This window comes from Peromyscus leucopus, chromosome 15, assembly GCF_004664715.2.
Source record: "Peromyscus leucopus breed LL Stock chromosome 15, UCI_PerLeu_2.1, whole genome shotgun sequence".
In the NCBI taxonomy this organism is placed as follows: Eukaryota; Metazoa; Chordata; class Mammalia; order Rodentia; family Cricetidae; genus Peromyscus; species Peromyscus leucopus.
In genome coordinates this window covers 6321479-6338264 of record NC_051076.1, presented here as the reverse complement: position 1 = coordinate 6338264, position 16786 = coordinate 6321479, and the positions used below count along the sequence as shown (strand labels likewise).

General features: G+C 42.8%; 1 protein-coding gene across 5 annotated transcripts in view; it reads right to left on the bottom strand.

The window, feature by feature from the left end:
* Nucleotides 1-16786, bottom strand: part of Rcor3 (REST corepressor 3) — a 41198-nt gene that overhangs the window by 9056 nt on the left and 15356 nt on the right. For 3 of the 5 annotated variants that reach the window (XM_028882843.2, XM_028882846.2, XM_028882844.2), the window contains 4 exons: nucleotides 16346-16424; nucleotides 12008-12226; nucleotides 8149-8226; nucleotides 677-734 (listed from right to left, as the gene is read on the bottom strand). In XM_028882843.2, coding sequence (XP_028738676.1) covers nucleotides 677-734; nucleotides 8149-8226; nucleotides 12008-12226; nucleotides 16346-16424 — 434 coding nt within the window. The remainder of the gene's footprint in view (nucleotides 1-676; nucleotides 735-8148; nucleotides 8227-12007; nucleotides 12227-16345; nucleotides 16425-16786) is intronic. The other 2 variants (XM_028882847.2, XM_028882845.2) reach the window with 1 other exon arrangement.

Below are 16786 nucleotides of genomic sequence, written 5' to 3'. Positions count from 1 at the left end.
CTGTGCCCACACTTCACAGAAGCCCCCCTCACAGCAGTTAACCTCGGTAGAAAGCTCTTAGTACTCAACACAATGAGGGCTCACCAAACAATAAGCAGACCACATTTAATTCACACAACAAATTCTGCAGATAGTTCATCATAAAGAGAAATAAATCCATGCTAGACACAAAAACTATACAATTTGCCCTTAAGCAGCTCAAACAGAAGAAAACCCAAGTTTACAATGTTCCCCATTTGCCCAGGGGTGCGTGCCATTGAGTGTTCGCACGCACAGCCGGTACGCTAGCGCACCTCCCAGGGTGGACAGCCCCTTACAGGCACTCCGTGGCCTCTCTTTGAAGGGATGACACAGAAAGCACATCGTTGACATTTTCACAACCTCGCACTTATGAAGTAGAGAACAAAGAGCAATCAGACAAGTCAGAACTTATAGTTTATGTTCACAGGCGTCATCAGTGTGACAGTGAGAAGCGGCACACCCTCAAGCTGAGCCGCAGAGCGTCATGGGATTGGTTGTGCTCCTCAGCACCCTCAATCAACAGATTCAGTATGCCACACCAGAAACACAGCACAGGACCCCTGGTCGCCAGGACGGTGTGGTGGACGCAGCCCTTTCTTGTCACCTTTCAGGACAGTCAAGAATAAACAACAATAACTGCTTATCTTTAGTATACCTTGCACTGCTAGAAGCTGCTCCTCTGTGGTCCAACGGGCATTAATTTTCTGATTTGACTACAAAATTAAAAAGAAGTTTCCTAATGAGGATATGAAGACAGACATTTTTCCAACTTGCTTTTTAAAAACTTTTCACCAAATCATAGACATGAGACTAATATGCTGACTCTTGGAGGTTTCATTTTCAGAAGGATTAAATACATCTTGAGTTACCTTTTATCCACACAGAAAGATAACAAAGGAAAAATGCACTCATTTGGGAGACTGAACAACACGGATATTTCATTCATTTTTCCTATTACAGTGTTCCTATTACACACCACAGATACTGGTTTAGCCAGCTTTTAACATTTAAGAGACTGTTTAATCTCGAGAGAGCCTATGGCTCTAAAGTTTCTTCACTTCATGTGAAATAAAACCTATGCTTTCTCCTGTAACAGTTGTACAAACCAGACTAAGGATGGAGGATAAGCCCAAGCCCTAAAATATTCCTTTAAATTTCTGAAGCAGAAAATGATGTATTGATAAGACCTTTTATTTTTTTTAAATCCCAGGACTTCCTAATGTTGCTCTCAAAGTCACGGTTAAAAACCCCACAGCAATCACCACCTAGCCAGATTTCAGGAGCTCAGTCCGCTGGTGAGTAAGTCAAGGACCTTTAGTTAGAAGGAGAGAAACAGTACAGCAGCTCACAGATGACCACCGGGGAGACTGCCAGGGTGAAGTCCGCTGGCACAGGGCCTGGGCTTAGGGCGAGTGAGCGGGCAGCGCGCGTCCTTTGAGACGGCACATCAGCTCTCACCTCCGTGGGCACCAATGAGATGAGGTTTACACCTCCTTATAAACAAGTACTCCGAAGAAAGAAACAACTTCAAAGCCAGAAACAAAATTTGAGAGGACAAAAGGAAAAAGATACAGAGCAAGGAAGGAACAAAACCAAAAACCAGCAATGACTGAATTTCAGGAGAGATAAAGGGGGCAGCAGACAGCCCGGGCAGCAACCAGATAACAAGCTTGAGGACACCGATGGAGGCAGAGGAGCACAGGTTCTGAGACACACAGAGTTGGCCAGCTGGGCCTGGGGTCACAGGACTGGAATTCCAGGGACGCGGGAGGCTGAGGCAGGAGGAGCTTGAGTTCCAGATCAGGATGGCTACAGTGTACAAGGATACCTAGACAAGATAGGACAGACCTATCTCAAAATGAAACACACAAAGAGGTCTAGGGACGCCAGGACCCTCCCTCAGTGAAAAGGAATCAATAAAACAAACCCGGGAACTCAAGCAGGTTCACAGAAAGAGAGCAGCATGGAGGAAGGGCAGAAGCTGGCTGGTATGAGTGCTCTGAAGCTGTTAAGTCAAAACCAAAGGAACTCACTGTCATCTCCTCAAGATTGGTTCTGGAACCATTTAAAATGGGTCCAAACATTTCAGAGTGAATGGTGACAAAATACAGGGCTTACTGCAACTTAATCTGACCTAGAAACAAAAGCATTACAGACTGGCTCATCCTGTTATAAAATTAGGCTCTTATTTATTACTGTTGTGTGTATGATGCATGTCTGTGCTGTGCACACAAGCGGCTAGGTGGAGGTCTGAGAACAACCTTGGAGAGCTGGCTCTCTCCTTCTACCTTTATGTGAGTTCCAGGGATGAAACTCAGGGCTCCAGGCCTGTGTGGCAGGTTCCTTTCCAGATGGGACCTCTGGAGGCCTGGTTCATCCTTTGAGGCAGTTAATGACTTGGTCACCATGCTTTCTCTTCATTTTTGACACTGCTTCTTGGACTACAAAGGACCTTATCCTTTGGTTTTGAAAACCACATGGGGCTTTGTTCTTTGAAGGCTTCACTGTTTTTCTCAAGCCCTTTCTTTAACTCTTTGTTGACCTAATCATTCTTTCAGAAGTGCTTGGTTATTATTTTTTTAACTGTTGCTTCTGAGGGAGTCATCTGTCAACAGTCTTGTAGACAACAGAATCGGTTCTCTTACATAGACATCATCAGGTTTTCATCTGGGCAAAGTCTAGAGTTTCATTTGGTTTGTACCGTATTTGCATTTTATTAACTACGGTAATGGACATGCACAGTGCTGTGATGGTCAGGACAGACAGACAGCAACTGAAGTTAATGGGGAGAGTGAGCACATCCTTGTTGGCTAGCTTCTCTGGTCCAGGTTTGATACTGGGTCTCTCCTGCACAAACAGCGACACTTACTTCAGAAATTGCTGAGGATGATACAGAGATAGTGCCTGAGTCAGTGAAGGCTGATTGGTGACTGAAATCTGCTGAAGCTTGTGGGAAAAATATCACGAAAAGGGAACAAAAATGAAACAGAAATATGTACACTATAAAAATGCATTTTCATGTAAACTTCAGAAGTGTCGGAAAGGCATGGTCCATGTGCAGAGTCCTGAGGTCTGTGCGGGAAGAAGGGCCAAGTTCTCTCAGCAGTTCTGCAGGGTTTAAAGCAGAACTTTATTTACTGCCACTCACCACAGGAAGGCAACAAGAACAGGGCTGGGGGGCTGCACTAGGCCTGACAAGCCACAGCCAAGCCACAGCTGTGCGGGGGAGGGGAGGGAGAGGGTGTGCAGTGGGGCATGACTTTACCAGAACCAGACTCTTAAGCTGGAGAGCCAGCAGAAGGCGGTGCAGCCGGGAAGTGCTCATCGGGGAGATGATGGGGAAAGGTGAAGCCAAGATGAGTTTCATCTGGGACACACTGAATGTGAGGTACTGGGATATTCAGGTGGAATTCAGGTTTCACATGGATGAAAACACAATATTCATGTATCCAAACCATTTTTGAAGGTTTGAGAAAATTTTATAACAAGGGAGTCATTCACACATTGCTTAAATGTGAAGTTCTTACACTAGGCTACAAGTTGTAAAAAAACTTATGCTGTGTCCCCTCCTAACGGCTCCTGAACGTTCTCCCAAAGGCAGCCGAGGACACACACTGTCCTAACACATCTACCAGCACTGGGACAGAGCACTAGGTTTTTAGCTGAACCCCAATATGACTGCTAAACTGATTTGGGCCAGTGTTGCATAAAGACATGCATCATACACTAGGAATTGCTCGCTCTCCAAAGGGATACACCGGGCTGTGTGAAAACGAAGAAGAACTGAAGGAATGGCACTCAGTTTGCAGTCGTGACTGTGCGGTCTGGCGCATGCCCGTGGCGCATGCCCGTGGCGCATGCCCCGTGACGCAGTCCAGGGGAACTGCCGGTGTTGCCGCGGCGGCACTGCTGTGGCTACTACCACACATGCCTGCTGGTCCCTCCCTTCCTTAGCCGGCTGAACAAATTCATTTTAATGTATTTGTAATGTAACTTTAACACTGTGAAGGGATGAGATCATATATCTCCAGGAGAAAAAGAAAAACAAGAATCCTGAGCATAAGAACTTAGACCACGCCTGCATACACGTGTGTGAAAACTACTGTTGAGGGAAGACAGTACTAACAAGAGAATGCACCATCTCAATGGCTGAAAGAGGAGGAAAAGGATGGCTAACCACCTAAAACAGCTTAGGAAAGGGCCCGGGAACCCAGTTCACGTTGTTGGGTCTGGCCTTCAGCGACGACAAGTCAGTTAGCCTTTAAACCGTAGCTCTGGTGGCAAACTGCAGGAAGGAGATGCTGAAACTGGTTAGGACTGAGTGTTTGATAGAATGGAGACGGGAGCAGGGGAGACTGAGGGAAACAGGACAGTGTATTTTAAACATACAGGAGGTCTTTACGTTATTGACCCCAGAAACTTTAATTTAAAGAAAGGATAACTAGAATTTGACCCATGACGAAAACTAAACTCTGTAGCTGTCGTAGCAACCCCTAGTCTGAAATGCCTGTTTTAAAAGTAACTATACAAAATCAGACAGTAACAGTAACAATGTAGAAGGTCACAAAGGGCAGGCCAACCAAACACCAGACACTTGCACTGACCCTCCCTGTCACATCAGCTTGTCTTATCTGCTTCTCCATTTTGTCACTGGCACGTCATATTATCTCAGAAGAGCTGGAAAAAGTTACCAGGTTAAACTTCCTGCTCAAAGCTGGAAACTTGAGCACCCACCATAACGGTCGGAAGCGAACACACGGGATGGGAATCCCAGTGCCATCCCTTTCGGTTACAGCTCTTCCTTCCCAGGCCCACGGATGTCACTGCTGCCACCTATCTGCCACAGTCATAGCCAAACACACCTCCTCCACCCAACACAGATTTTCAAGGAGACCCATGCATCTCTAACTTTGAAGTGGAGGTGTCTCTTGTTCTCCTACGGCTAAACTCACTTCTTACTTCACACCTCACATGCTTGACACTTCAGCAGCAAGCATGCTTGCCTATTCTAGTTTACCTCGCCTGGACACTGCCAAAACAATTTTCCTATAATGACATCATTTTGCCATCTGCAGGGCTCTCCCCTGTACCTGATTTAAAGGTATACTTCTCCTAGCTCTCCCAAAAGCATTGACACCCTGGCCCCTGCCTAACACTCTCTATAACAAACACCCTTGTTTATATTTCCCATTCCATGTGTTCATTCTTCTCTGCATCTACGATCGCCTTTCTAGACAGAGAAGATTCTCGACATAGTACCAGGTCACCAGCTAGCCTCCATCACTGTTACCCTCTCTCTGCCTGGAAGGCCTCTGAACTGTGCACATGTGCACAAACCCCATTATCCCTGTCCTCATCAGGTCTTTCCTGATGGTCCAGCCAGAACGAGTAATGTCCAGTTGCTTCCCTACAGCATGTTTCTAAGTCTAACTTCCATCAGTTTATCAGATAATATCTGGATTACAAATTTTTTTTATGCAAGGGGGGGTGATTACCCTATCTCTATGTGTTCTCCCCTCCTCCCACATTTCCCACGGCACCTAAATACTGCCTCACACAAACAGGTATGTAATAAATAGCCGTAGAAGTGAAAGTACTTTCTTCATTGATTTTTATTCTAGATAAAATAAAAAATCTAAAGCCAAATTCATAAGTAAAGCTCCTTAATAACAATGAGCACTGCACTTAATGACATAATTACTCAAAGGTTATTAACAGTTTTGATTGGGTGAAGTCTAATCCAAGAGTGAAAGGTTGTCTTTCAGTGTCTTTGATGTGATATAACTGGTATTTCAGAATATATCCATTCATGTTGCCTGGTCCCGAAAGCAACAGACTATGACAAACAAATACACTGTGGAGGCTTTCTGGATGATGGTGCTTTATGTACTTCAAGTCAGATGAGATCATTAAATCAGCCAAATGCATCCAGACTTCGGGGAACCCATATACGAGGCTAAGATTTTGATGATTTCATTTTGCTCATTGTTCTTATATCAAAAGATATAATAAATGTTTGATAACTTCTCTCCCAGTAGCTGACGGTTCTGCTATTCTATGACACTTTCTACAAGTTTCTGGCAGCACCATGCACACTGACCAATCGGGTCTAACCCTGGCTACAGGAGATGCTACTCTGTAGTACTTGGTGATCTTGAGTAAGTCAGCAACCCCTGAGGTGCCATCTCCTCACATGCAGCAGCTGTACCTGCTTCAGTTGCCCATGTAGAGACCAAAGAGGGAGTACACAGTCAAGACAGGCTGCTTCCGGCACTCCCCCGTCTTATACCATGGTAGTGAGTGAAACTACCCTGCAATACTATGGAAAAAGAATTCACTTTTCCTTGAGATTTCTACTTCTTCTGTAAATTATCTGGGCCTGTTTTCTTGTGAGAGAAAAATGTTGATTATAAGTTATTTAGCCTTTCCCCATACCTTTTGGGAACTTTAGTAGAACATCTAGAAATTCTCTATTTTATTCAAATTCTTAACTTTTTTTTTGTTTTTAAATTTTATTTGTGTGGGTGTTTTTGCCTGCATGTATGTCTATATACCATGTACATGCCTGATGCCTGTGGAGACCAGAAGACAGCTTCAGACTCCCTGGAACTGGAGTTACAGAGAGTTGTGAGCCATCATGTAGGTGCTGGGAATTGAACCCAGGTCCTCTGGAAGAACAGTCAGTTCTCTTAACTAATGAGCCATCTCTCTAGCCTCTAAATTTTCAAACTTTTGCATGTAAGTTCTTAGTAGTAGTCTCATAGTTTTGTTTTTTTATATATAACATTTATTCACTTATTTATTTAGTGGGGGAGTATGCATGTACCATGGTATATATACAGAAGTCAGAGGACAACTTCCAGGACTCAGTTGTTTCCATCATGTGGACCCTGGGAATCAAACTGAAGTTGCCAGAATCGGCAGCAAGTGCCCTTACTCACTGCGCCATGCCGTTACCACACCCTCCCCCACCTGCCAAGTTTGGTGGTTTTTTGTTTTTGTTTTTTTTTTTTTTGAGATAAGCTCTCTCTATGAAGTGCTGGCTGTCCCTCTGGTCTCTGCCTCCTGAGCACTGATATTAAAGGTGTGCACCACCACACCTGGACCCTGCCCTGTGTTTAATACCTGCTGTACTCATATAATTTTTAAATTAAGAATCTGTTAGAATATGAAATTTTACTTTATATGTATTTAGTGTATGATTAAGTACAACATTAAAATAACTAATTCAAATGTTAAAGTTTCATCTTGCAATAATAAAGGAAAATAAAATATTTTGTATTATTCCTCCCTTAATTTCATGTCACCGGAATGTATTGAGTTTACTTATGGGGCTGGAAATGAGATCCTGATCTCTGTGTTTTTCTTTGCTTCCCATAACCTAACCTCGATGTGCAGAGCACTGCTCTACTGTCCCCCTCCATTTTATCTGTAGATATTTCAGTCAAATGTAGAAAGCATGGAAAGGACCCACAGGAACATATACAATGATTTGGTCATTATATACATAGAAAGGCCAATTCAGAATATGAATTGTAACTTGGGAATCTTTAAAAAAAAAAATCAAAAATTTTACAGCCGGAAATTTTGTAAAAAGACTTGTTTGGATTTCGGGGGCATTCAAGTTCTACTATAATTACCATGAACACAGAAACAAATCACAAATAAGGCTGAAAAAATGGGTAATATATATAATCTTTATATATGAGATTTTATATTTTCAGGCAGAGTGTAAAAAAAATAAATACACAAAGTAAAATCCTCATTGAAATTTGAGCCCAAAACAAGTGTTTTAAAATAAGATTTTGTTTAAGAAAAATCCCTTGTGATTTATTCTTGTTACCAAGTCACATGGCGGGAAAGTGCTCTGAACAAACACTGCTTGTCCCCAGACAAGTACCGCCTTCCCACAGACCTTCCAGCTCATCAATGTTTTTCAAAGTACTTGCTGAGGGCAGGAGGAAGTGAATTAACTTAAATATGAAAAGACTCAAGTCACTCAAGACTCAAAAGATAACTATGTAAATGAAAAATTAGGCACAATAAATTGTTCATATTGTGAAAACTTCAAAAAGGACCAGAACTCAAAAGAACAAGGTGCTCACACATGGATTTTCAGCATCATACCTCAGGAGGTTTGAACTCTTCAATTCCACCTTCCATTTTCTGCTTAAGGGCACTGTTTACTTGCTTAGCATTCTGAACCTTCACAAAATAACAAAATGTGAGTCAGACCATGTTCTCAGTACATTTTTATGAGTATTCCATAGTGAACAGGACATATATCAAAACCATCTTAGGTTTTAGTTCAGGAGAAGGACATAATTATCACACCAAAGTTTGCCTTGCTGCTGCCATTCAAGTAGCATATGCTTGATGGATTGGTAAGACCTTGAACAAGACAATAACAGGTTTTTTTGGAGGGGCGGGGGCAGTGCTGAGTACTGGCTGGGGCTTCACTCCTGGTAGGCAAGCAGTTTACCACTGAGCCACTCTCAAATTAAATCACATACTTTTTTTTCTTTAAGAAATAAAAATTTTATTTAAAAATCCAGATATGCTTCAAATGAAAAGTCCTGTCGTTCTTTTTGTTTGTTTTATTTTTCAAAGCAGGGTTTTTCTGTGTAGTCCTGGCTGGCCTGGAACTCCCTCTATTGACCAGGCTGGCCTTGAACTCAAAGATCCTCCTGCCTCTGCCTCCTGAGTGCTGGGATTAAAAGTGTGAGCAACCACTGCCCGGCTAGTTCTGTCGTTCTTTAAGCACTCAGAGTCTAAATCCATCTTTAAACGTCATTTAATACTTTTATAACCAAAGGCAGCTGGCACACAAAGATTAAACTCTATCACCACTTCTCATTACTATAATGTCCTGACAAAATGGCAAATGTTCCTGTAATAATGATGATGATCATGTTTAATATTTGCTAGGTATAAAACATCATTCTTGATACATTAAAAATCGCTAAATTCTTACAGCCATTCTGTGTGGTCAATACAATTAGTTCTGCTATAACACAACAAACATGTTCTTAAAAGTTATTATATTATGTAAAATATTCAATTAAAAAAAAAAAACTACACCTTATGGGGAAAGGATACTTATTGGACTGAACATTCAAAACCTTCAATGAGAAACATGAAAAGACAGGAATCTAGCAAAAATGGGAATTTGATTACTCTAAATGGTTAAAAAATGTATAACTGCTACAATCAAGATGGCACTGGACCTTATAAAGATATCCAGGCTGAGTGTGGAGATGGGGATGGATGTCAAACTGGCTGCAGCTTCTGAGTTCCTTGTAATTCTCCCCCAGCTGGCAGGTGTGCGGTTCCCAATACACACAACGGAGGCGTGTGACAGTGGTCGGTTACTGACAAAAACCATATTTGGCCAACACAAAATTCATTCTACGCTCAAACTGTTTCCCAGTCTATCAAAGTCCTGGAACAAACTCACGTTTTCAGAACAAGAGCTGGAGCAGAACTGGCTGCTTCCCCTGGACCCATTCACAGAAGATAGAACATAAGGCATGCGGAGGTGAAAAACCTTCCAGGGTAATACATGTAAGAAGTACACTCTAAACGGAAACCACGTTTCAAAGTACTGCTCTATGGTTTAGAGTACACACGTGAGAACTACCCCCTGCTTGGTCTGTTTTTCACCAGTATGGGCAGCCAAATATCATTAGGTTATTCATCACTTTTTTTCAGCCAGAGTATCTGGAATAAATCAAGGGATGATTTAGAGTAAATTAGTTGGCCATGTTAGAAAGACACACAGAGGAAAAGGGAGAGGAAGAGAGGATAAGAAAATAAAGTGTACTGGGTGGGTGGTGGGGAGGAATGTTTCAGAAGAGATAAAACCTAAACCAAGTTTTAAAGCATTCAGCTGGCAGCTAAGGTTGGGGAGACAAAATGAATTCTAGGCAAATAGCATTTAGGAAAAAAAGAAAAATGTAAGACCCGGGCAAAGAACCAAAGGACCATGTTGTATGCCAAAGAATTTCCAATTCGCCTAAAGACTGAAGGAAACTGAAGATTTTAGTCAAGAGCACATGATCACACTTGCCTTTCAGAAAGACCTTTCAAATAGCAATGCAGAAGACAGGCTGAGATGAGAGTTTAGATTAACACAGCTCAAGTCAGAAATACTAATTACAGGGGTTGGGGATTTAGCTCAGTGGTACAAGACCCTGGGTTTGGTCCTCAGCTCCGGGAAAAAAAAAAAGGAAGAAATATTAATTACAAAATTAAGAAACCTCTCCTTCAGAACAGGAATGATGGAGTGGTGGTGGTGGCACAGACCTTTAATCCCAGCACTCAGGAGGCAGAAGCAGGCAGATCTCTGTGAGTTCAAGGTCAGCCTGGTGTACACAGTAAATTCCATGACAGCAAGAGCTATGTAGAACCACACTGTCAAGAAACAACAAAAACCAACCCCAAACAAACAACAACAAACCAAGAAATAAAAAATGAGAGTAACTCAGAAACGAAATTGAGACCCTTTCATCAAGCTGACCGTGGAAACTTAAGGGAATCATGGAGGACAGTCAGTTGAGTAGGTAAATGTGTGTGGTCCTGCTCACAGATGGGAAACACAAAACAACAAAAACAGATGCCAGGGAAGCATGGTGTAAGATGAGGCACTACTAATATAAGCCTTCACATATGTCACATATCACACGAATACCCAAGGAAAGAAACCGAAAACAGCCCACAAGGGGCTGGTAGGATGGCTCAGTGGCCAAGTGCTTGAGCCACCAGGGTTGATGACCTGGGTTTGATGAAGATGTAAGGAGACAACTGAGTCGGGCAGGTTGTCCTCTGACTTCCACACGGGTGCTGTGCTATATGGACACGCACAGACACAAACAAATAAGTAGACAAACAAATGAATGAATGGATAAATGTTAAAATAAATGATGAGGAAAGGCCATAGTACAGAAGTAGAATTGCAAATGAAGATAATGGGCCTCTTCCCTCCCTCCTACAAATTCTCAAAAGATTATAGGCAAAGTAGCTAGAACAATGGTTCTCAACTTGTGGGGTGCGACCCTTTTGGAGGGAGGTTAACTAGTCTTCCACCACAACATGAGGAACTGTATTAAAGGGTCACAGCACTAGGAAGGCTGAGAACCACTGACATAGAAGACACCCATGGAGAAGTGCTATGGTTTGGAAGACGGGAGTCTTTGATACAAAACCAAACAAGAAACAGGCTAAGAAGATAAGAAAGGCCAGATGCCTAAAAGCCAGTGGACAGGTCCCGTGTCAGACACTGCTCTGAGTTCTCATCGTGTGTGACCTTGTTTCCAACCCTGTATGCTGACTTGCTTCCAGAGGCCATAGATGCCGAAGGAAGGTTAAAAAGCCCCTAAGGGAAGACAAGCTGTAGTTTGGTTAGATGAGCTGACTGAGGTTGTTCATAATTGTGGCCACTTCATTATGGTAACACTCTTCCTTACTAATAGAAACGATCAGTTGATTTTTATAAGGTCTTATGGGTAATCCTCAAAGTTTACATACTAGGGTCTTATCTTTAAAAAGCCATGTGGACGTTTTAAAAACACTGTTACTACAAGAACACCCAGTGAGGACAGCAGCAGTGATGCCTCCCCGAGGAGCCACAGTGTACCAAACAACCCACACATCAGTGCAGACAGCTTTCAACAACTTGAAAGACAGGATGGGTATTGTTCCCTATTTTACAGCAAAATTGAAGGCCTGGGAGCTACAGAATTTGTTAGAATCAATGCTGATAGGTAGCTATGCTGGGATTTGCATCCAAATTTCCTAAGCTATACCAAGCTCAGTAGTACAGTACCATAGTTGAGGCTTCGGGGTCAAGTCTGCATCCCAAAACAAATACCACCCCCAAAAAACCAAAAAACGTAACTTCTAGAAAAGAACACCTGCAAACTACAGCGTTCGATCTAAACAAAAGCAGATGAACAAAGTCATAAAAGACACCACTTTTATACGATACCTGACGCTTTAGAGAGATCAGCTCCATGTCCAGTTGCCTCAGGATGGTGTTGGCTGCGTTGGGACTACAGGACACAGCCACCACGTCCTCCTGGGTTAGGTACATGCCCTTGGGGGGGCGGCACTTGGCTCGCTGTGAGTGATGGCGATGCTGCAAGCTCTGGTACTCTCTCCTCCCGAGGCCGACCTTGCTGGTTTGGATAGGCTGTTCAGTGCTACCCTAGGGGACACAGGCAGAAGAGTGAGGCCTTTGGTTTTCATAGATGTACACAGAGTAAACAGTCTACTACAAAGAGCAAAACCTTCTGCACTGCAAAATCCTCCCACCAAGTTCTATTATTTACAAGTCCAGATAGCACACACACACTGGGGTGTTATTTACAAGTCCAGATAGCACACACACACTGGGGTGTTATTTACAAGTCCAGATGACACACACACACTGGGGTGTTATTTACAAGTCCAGATGACACACACACACTGGGGTGTTATTTACAAGTCCAGATGACACACACACACTGGGGTGTTATTTACAAGTCCAGATGACACACACACTGGGGTGCAGGTGACACCCGGACAAATAGATTTTTGATTAATTCAATAAAATGTTTTAGTTTCTACATCCTGAGGACTACACAGAAAAAATAAATTACACTGTAAATCCTTCCCATTTGCTTATGCAATGAAGAACAGAGCAACAACCTTGCCCCAAACTACAAATTAGGTATATAAAGATCTACAAAAAGAACAACACAAAAAGACAATTTAGGAATTACATGTGTATATTAGGAAGCCGGTAAAAAGAGTGATAAGGACACAGTCAAATGTGTGTATGTGGCTTGTAGACAATAAAACTCCAAACCCAAGTATCAGGTATCACGTCACACCTCAGAAGAGTTAAAAAAGTTGTTCCAGTAATGATGACACTGAACCATTAAGTAGCATTAATACTTAATGTCCTAAACTGGAAACACCACTGTCCCTCTGTGCTTCTGAGAGGAATCCATTAAGACCTGACACATATCTTACTGATACATTGAGGAACTTCGTTCTTTAGGAAGTGGAGTTGAATCCAGAGAACTGTGTAGTCAAGGGTAATTCACCTTACTGCTTGAAACTCAAAGCAATTAAGGCAAATCTGATGTTCTGAGAGATGTCTCCTAAAATCTTTGGATCAAAGGTCTTCCAAGCTGGCCGTGAAGTAAGGCCATTCCTCAGTGGCCTGGAACATGAGAGAAGCATTCAGAGAGAGCTCCAGGCTTCAGTGGGGGGCATGCAGGGCACAGAAGACAAGGCAGAATGCTAGAAAGTGCACCTATCAATGTGCAAAGCAGGAAATACCCCCACTTGCTCTGCCACAGGAGAGGGTAGAAGCAGTCGGGCCTGTGCAGTCTTGGCTGAAGAAAAGAAACCTTGAAAAGTCTCCCCTGAGAATCCCCAACCAGAGTCCTGCCTCAGACAGGTTTAGGCCCTAAACTTACATGATCTTTGTAGCCTGAGAAGTTCCAAATAAAACATTTTAGAGGCTTAGGATGGCAATGCCTACACACACTTAGAAGCAAATGCAGAAGTTGTTTGGAAGAACATAGTCTAATCTCAGGTCTTAGAGATGTGTATGAACTTCTAAAAGATATTCCTCATGAAAAACCAAAGAAAAGACTGAATCAATAAAGAATAGTGACCCAGATAATCAATAAATATATACATTAAAAAAAGAAAACGCCAAATTTAAGTTTGAATAAGTTAAAAACAAACAAACAAACAAAACCAAGATGTGACTAAAACTGTGGGTTTTTACACAAATCACAAACAGCAGGGTTTGGAGTCCAAGTGTCTGCTGATTGGAAAGTCAATGGGAATACCAGCTCTAGAATCTGACCTAAATATAGAAGACAGAATCTCCTGAGGACACAAGAATAGAAATACAGGAATAGAGGACAGTAAAATAACAGAATATATACTTCTCTAAAACAGGCCACAAAGCAAAGAGGCCAGAAAGGCAAAGACAGGCTTGGGGAGTGGGCTCGGCAAGGACAGTCTGCTGTCCTCGAGGGCATGGGTTGGGAACCCAGTTCCCACATGAAAGCTTGGCACAGCAGCATATGCCCATAACCCCAGCACTGGGGTGCAGAGAGACAGGAATCCTGGCAGCCCATTGGCCAGCTTGTCTAGTTAGAACAGCAAGCTCAGTGAGAGACCTTGCCTCTAAAAGAAGAAGAGAGGAAGGAAAAGGGGGAGGAGGAATAGGAGGAGGAGGAGGAAGGAAGGAAGATGGAAACTATGGCCTCCACACCTGGAAGTATGGATGAGTGCACTTGAGACAGACACACAGACAGACAGACACACACACACACACACACACACACACACACACACACACACCTGAATAAGCACTTTGGTTCTAAGAAGGCTACACAGACAGAGACAGACAGACACACACATACACACCTGAATAAGCACTTTGGTTTTAAGAAGGCTACACAGACAGACAGACAGACAGACTACACACACAGACACACAGACAGACAGACTACACAGACACACAGACAGACAGACTACACACACAGACACACAGACAGACAGACTACACAGACAGACAGACAGACAGACAGACAGACACACACACACACACCTGAATAAGCACTTTGGTTCTAAGGCTATAGTAAGCAGAGTGTAAAGAGGAGTTAAAAAAATACAGGAAGAACTCAATTTCAAAAGTGAATCCTGGGGCTGAAGAGACGCTCAGTGGTTAAAAGCACACCCTGCTGTTTCCAGCACCAACAACAGGTGGCTCACAACCGCCTGACACTCCAGGTCCAGCTCCAACACCTCTTTCGGCTTCCACAAGTACCTGTACTCACAATGCACACATTCACACACAGCCACCCATACACACACGTGATTAAATCTGTCTACGTTCAAGGAAGCAAGAGTAAAGTGGACAGGAGTGATGAAGAAATTGAGGGAGCTGAAAGCAGCTGGCGTTCGGAAATTATTAAAATCTAAAAGTTAGGGAAGTTAGAAAGCATCAAGCTGAGGTCATTTAGGATTTTAAAATGTCCATGGAGAAACTCAAGGGAAGGGAAGGGAAGGACTAACTTCTGACAGTGACTGCTGTGAGGAAAGGGGGCGGCCACCTTCACGCCAGTGCTCACTGCTGACTCCAAAGCTGCCTCACCTCACCAGCCTTCACCTGGCAACACTTGGAACACTTTACAAATCGGAATTCCTTACCTCATCCAATGGCATGTGTATCAATTTAGCCTTTTCTTAATGACTGTAAGTCTCCTTATCATCAGCACACTGAGGCAGCTGAGCACTGTCCTAGGGGTTCTTCACCTCTCACTGAGCCAGCATTCAGTGTTCACTGCTCTCCATATACCTGCCACTACCTTCTAATTTGCTATAACATGGAAAAAACAGTTCTGAGAAAAATTGGGTAACAAAACCAGAAACCCTAAAATTTTACCTAACAAATTTTACCATGTAAAGGTGAGTTTAATTTTTTTTAATGGATTATGGACTAAGGATTGTGACAGGGCCGTTCCATCTGTGACTAAGGGAGATGTCCCAACACTTCTACTTCACAGCTAGTAGAGGTTCTGAAAATTAATATAGTTCCCAAACTTGAAAGCCACTTTTGAAACCATTACAGAAAAGTCTTTCTTCATTTCCCCCAAGGTTTATTTTTAATTATTTGTATGTAAGTGTGTTTATGTGTATGCACACTGAGGCAGAGGAGGCGGATCTCCTGGAGGAGTGTGTTTGTGTGTATGCACACTGAGGCCAGAGGTGGCGGATCTCCTGGAGGAGTGTGTTTATGTGTATGCACACTGAGGCAGAGGTGGTAGATCTCCTGAAGCTGGAGTTACAGGACGGACCTGAGCGCTGAGAACCAGATTCCAGTCCTGAAAGGGCAATAAGTGCTCTTAACCACCAAGTCATCTCTCCAACCCCCTTTTCATCTTATTTTTGAGACAGGGTCTCATTGTGTAGTCCTCGATGGCCTGGAACTCTCTAAGTAGATTACGCTGGCCCCAAACGCACAGAGATCTACCTGCCTTTGCCTCCCAAGTGCTGGGATTAAAGGTGTGCGCCACCACACCTGGCTCTAGGCCTCTTTACCCCCTTAATATAAAGTGTTAGGTCTATCTTTATGAGTAGGCTACTGTAACAAGAACAAGGACTCCTAAATCTTTAATGTAAAGTGTTAGGGTCAATCTTATGAGTAGACTACTGTAACAAGAACAAGGACTTCTAAATCCTTAATGTAGAGTGTTAGGTCAATCTTCATGAGTAGGCTACTGTAATAAGCACAAAGACTTCTAAGGATCATCACCTCTTTCTTGGCTTCTTTTTTTGGGTCATAGTCACTGTCATTCCCGTCCATTGGATGTGTTTCTTCCACATCATCATCACTGAAAGAAACAAGATTAGTGGATCGTCTAGTAACTTTACTACACATTCCTAACAACTGTCACTGGGAAGAACAGCTATAACCTGGATTTCTAAGCAACATTCATCCTTTGGGGCTTACAGAACCATTTAAGCAACACTGTTAGCTAAAAAGTAAGAGATTCAGTGGGGAAGAAATTTACAAGTACCACTTGGGGAGAGAACATATGCAGTTTGATGTAATGCTAGTAACTTCCGCTCTGTGTACTTGGTGTAAACAGACAAAATGCAGTCATAGTAATGGGGACCTTAACTACTCAGGAATGTTACTTCAGTAACCGTACAAAGGCCCTCTTGCACAGAACATATTCTTTAATATATATTT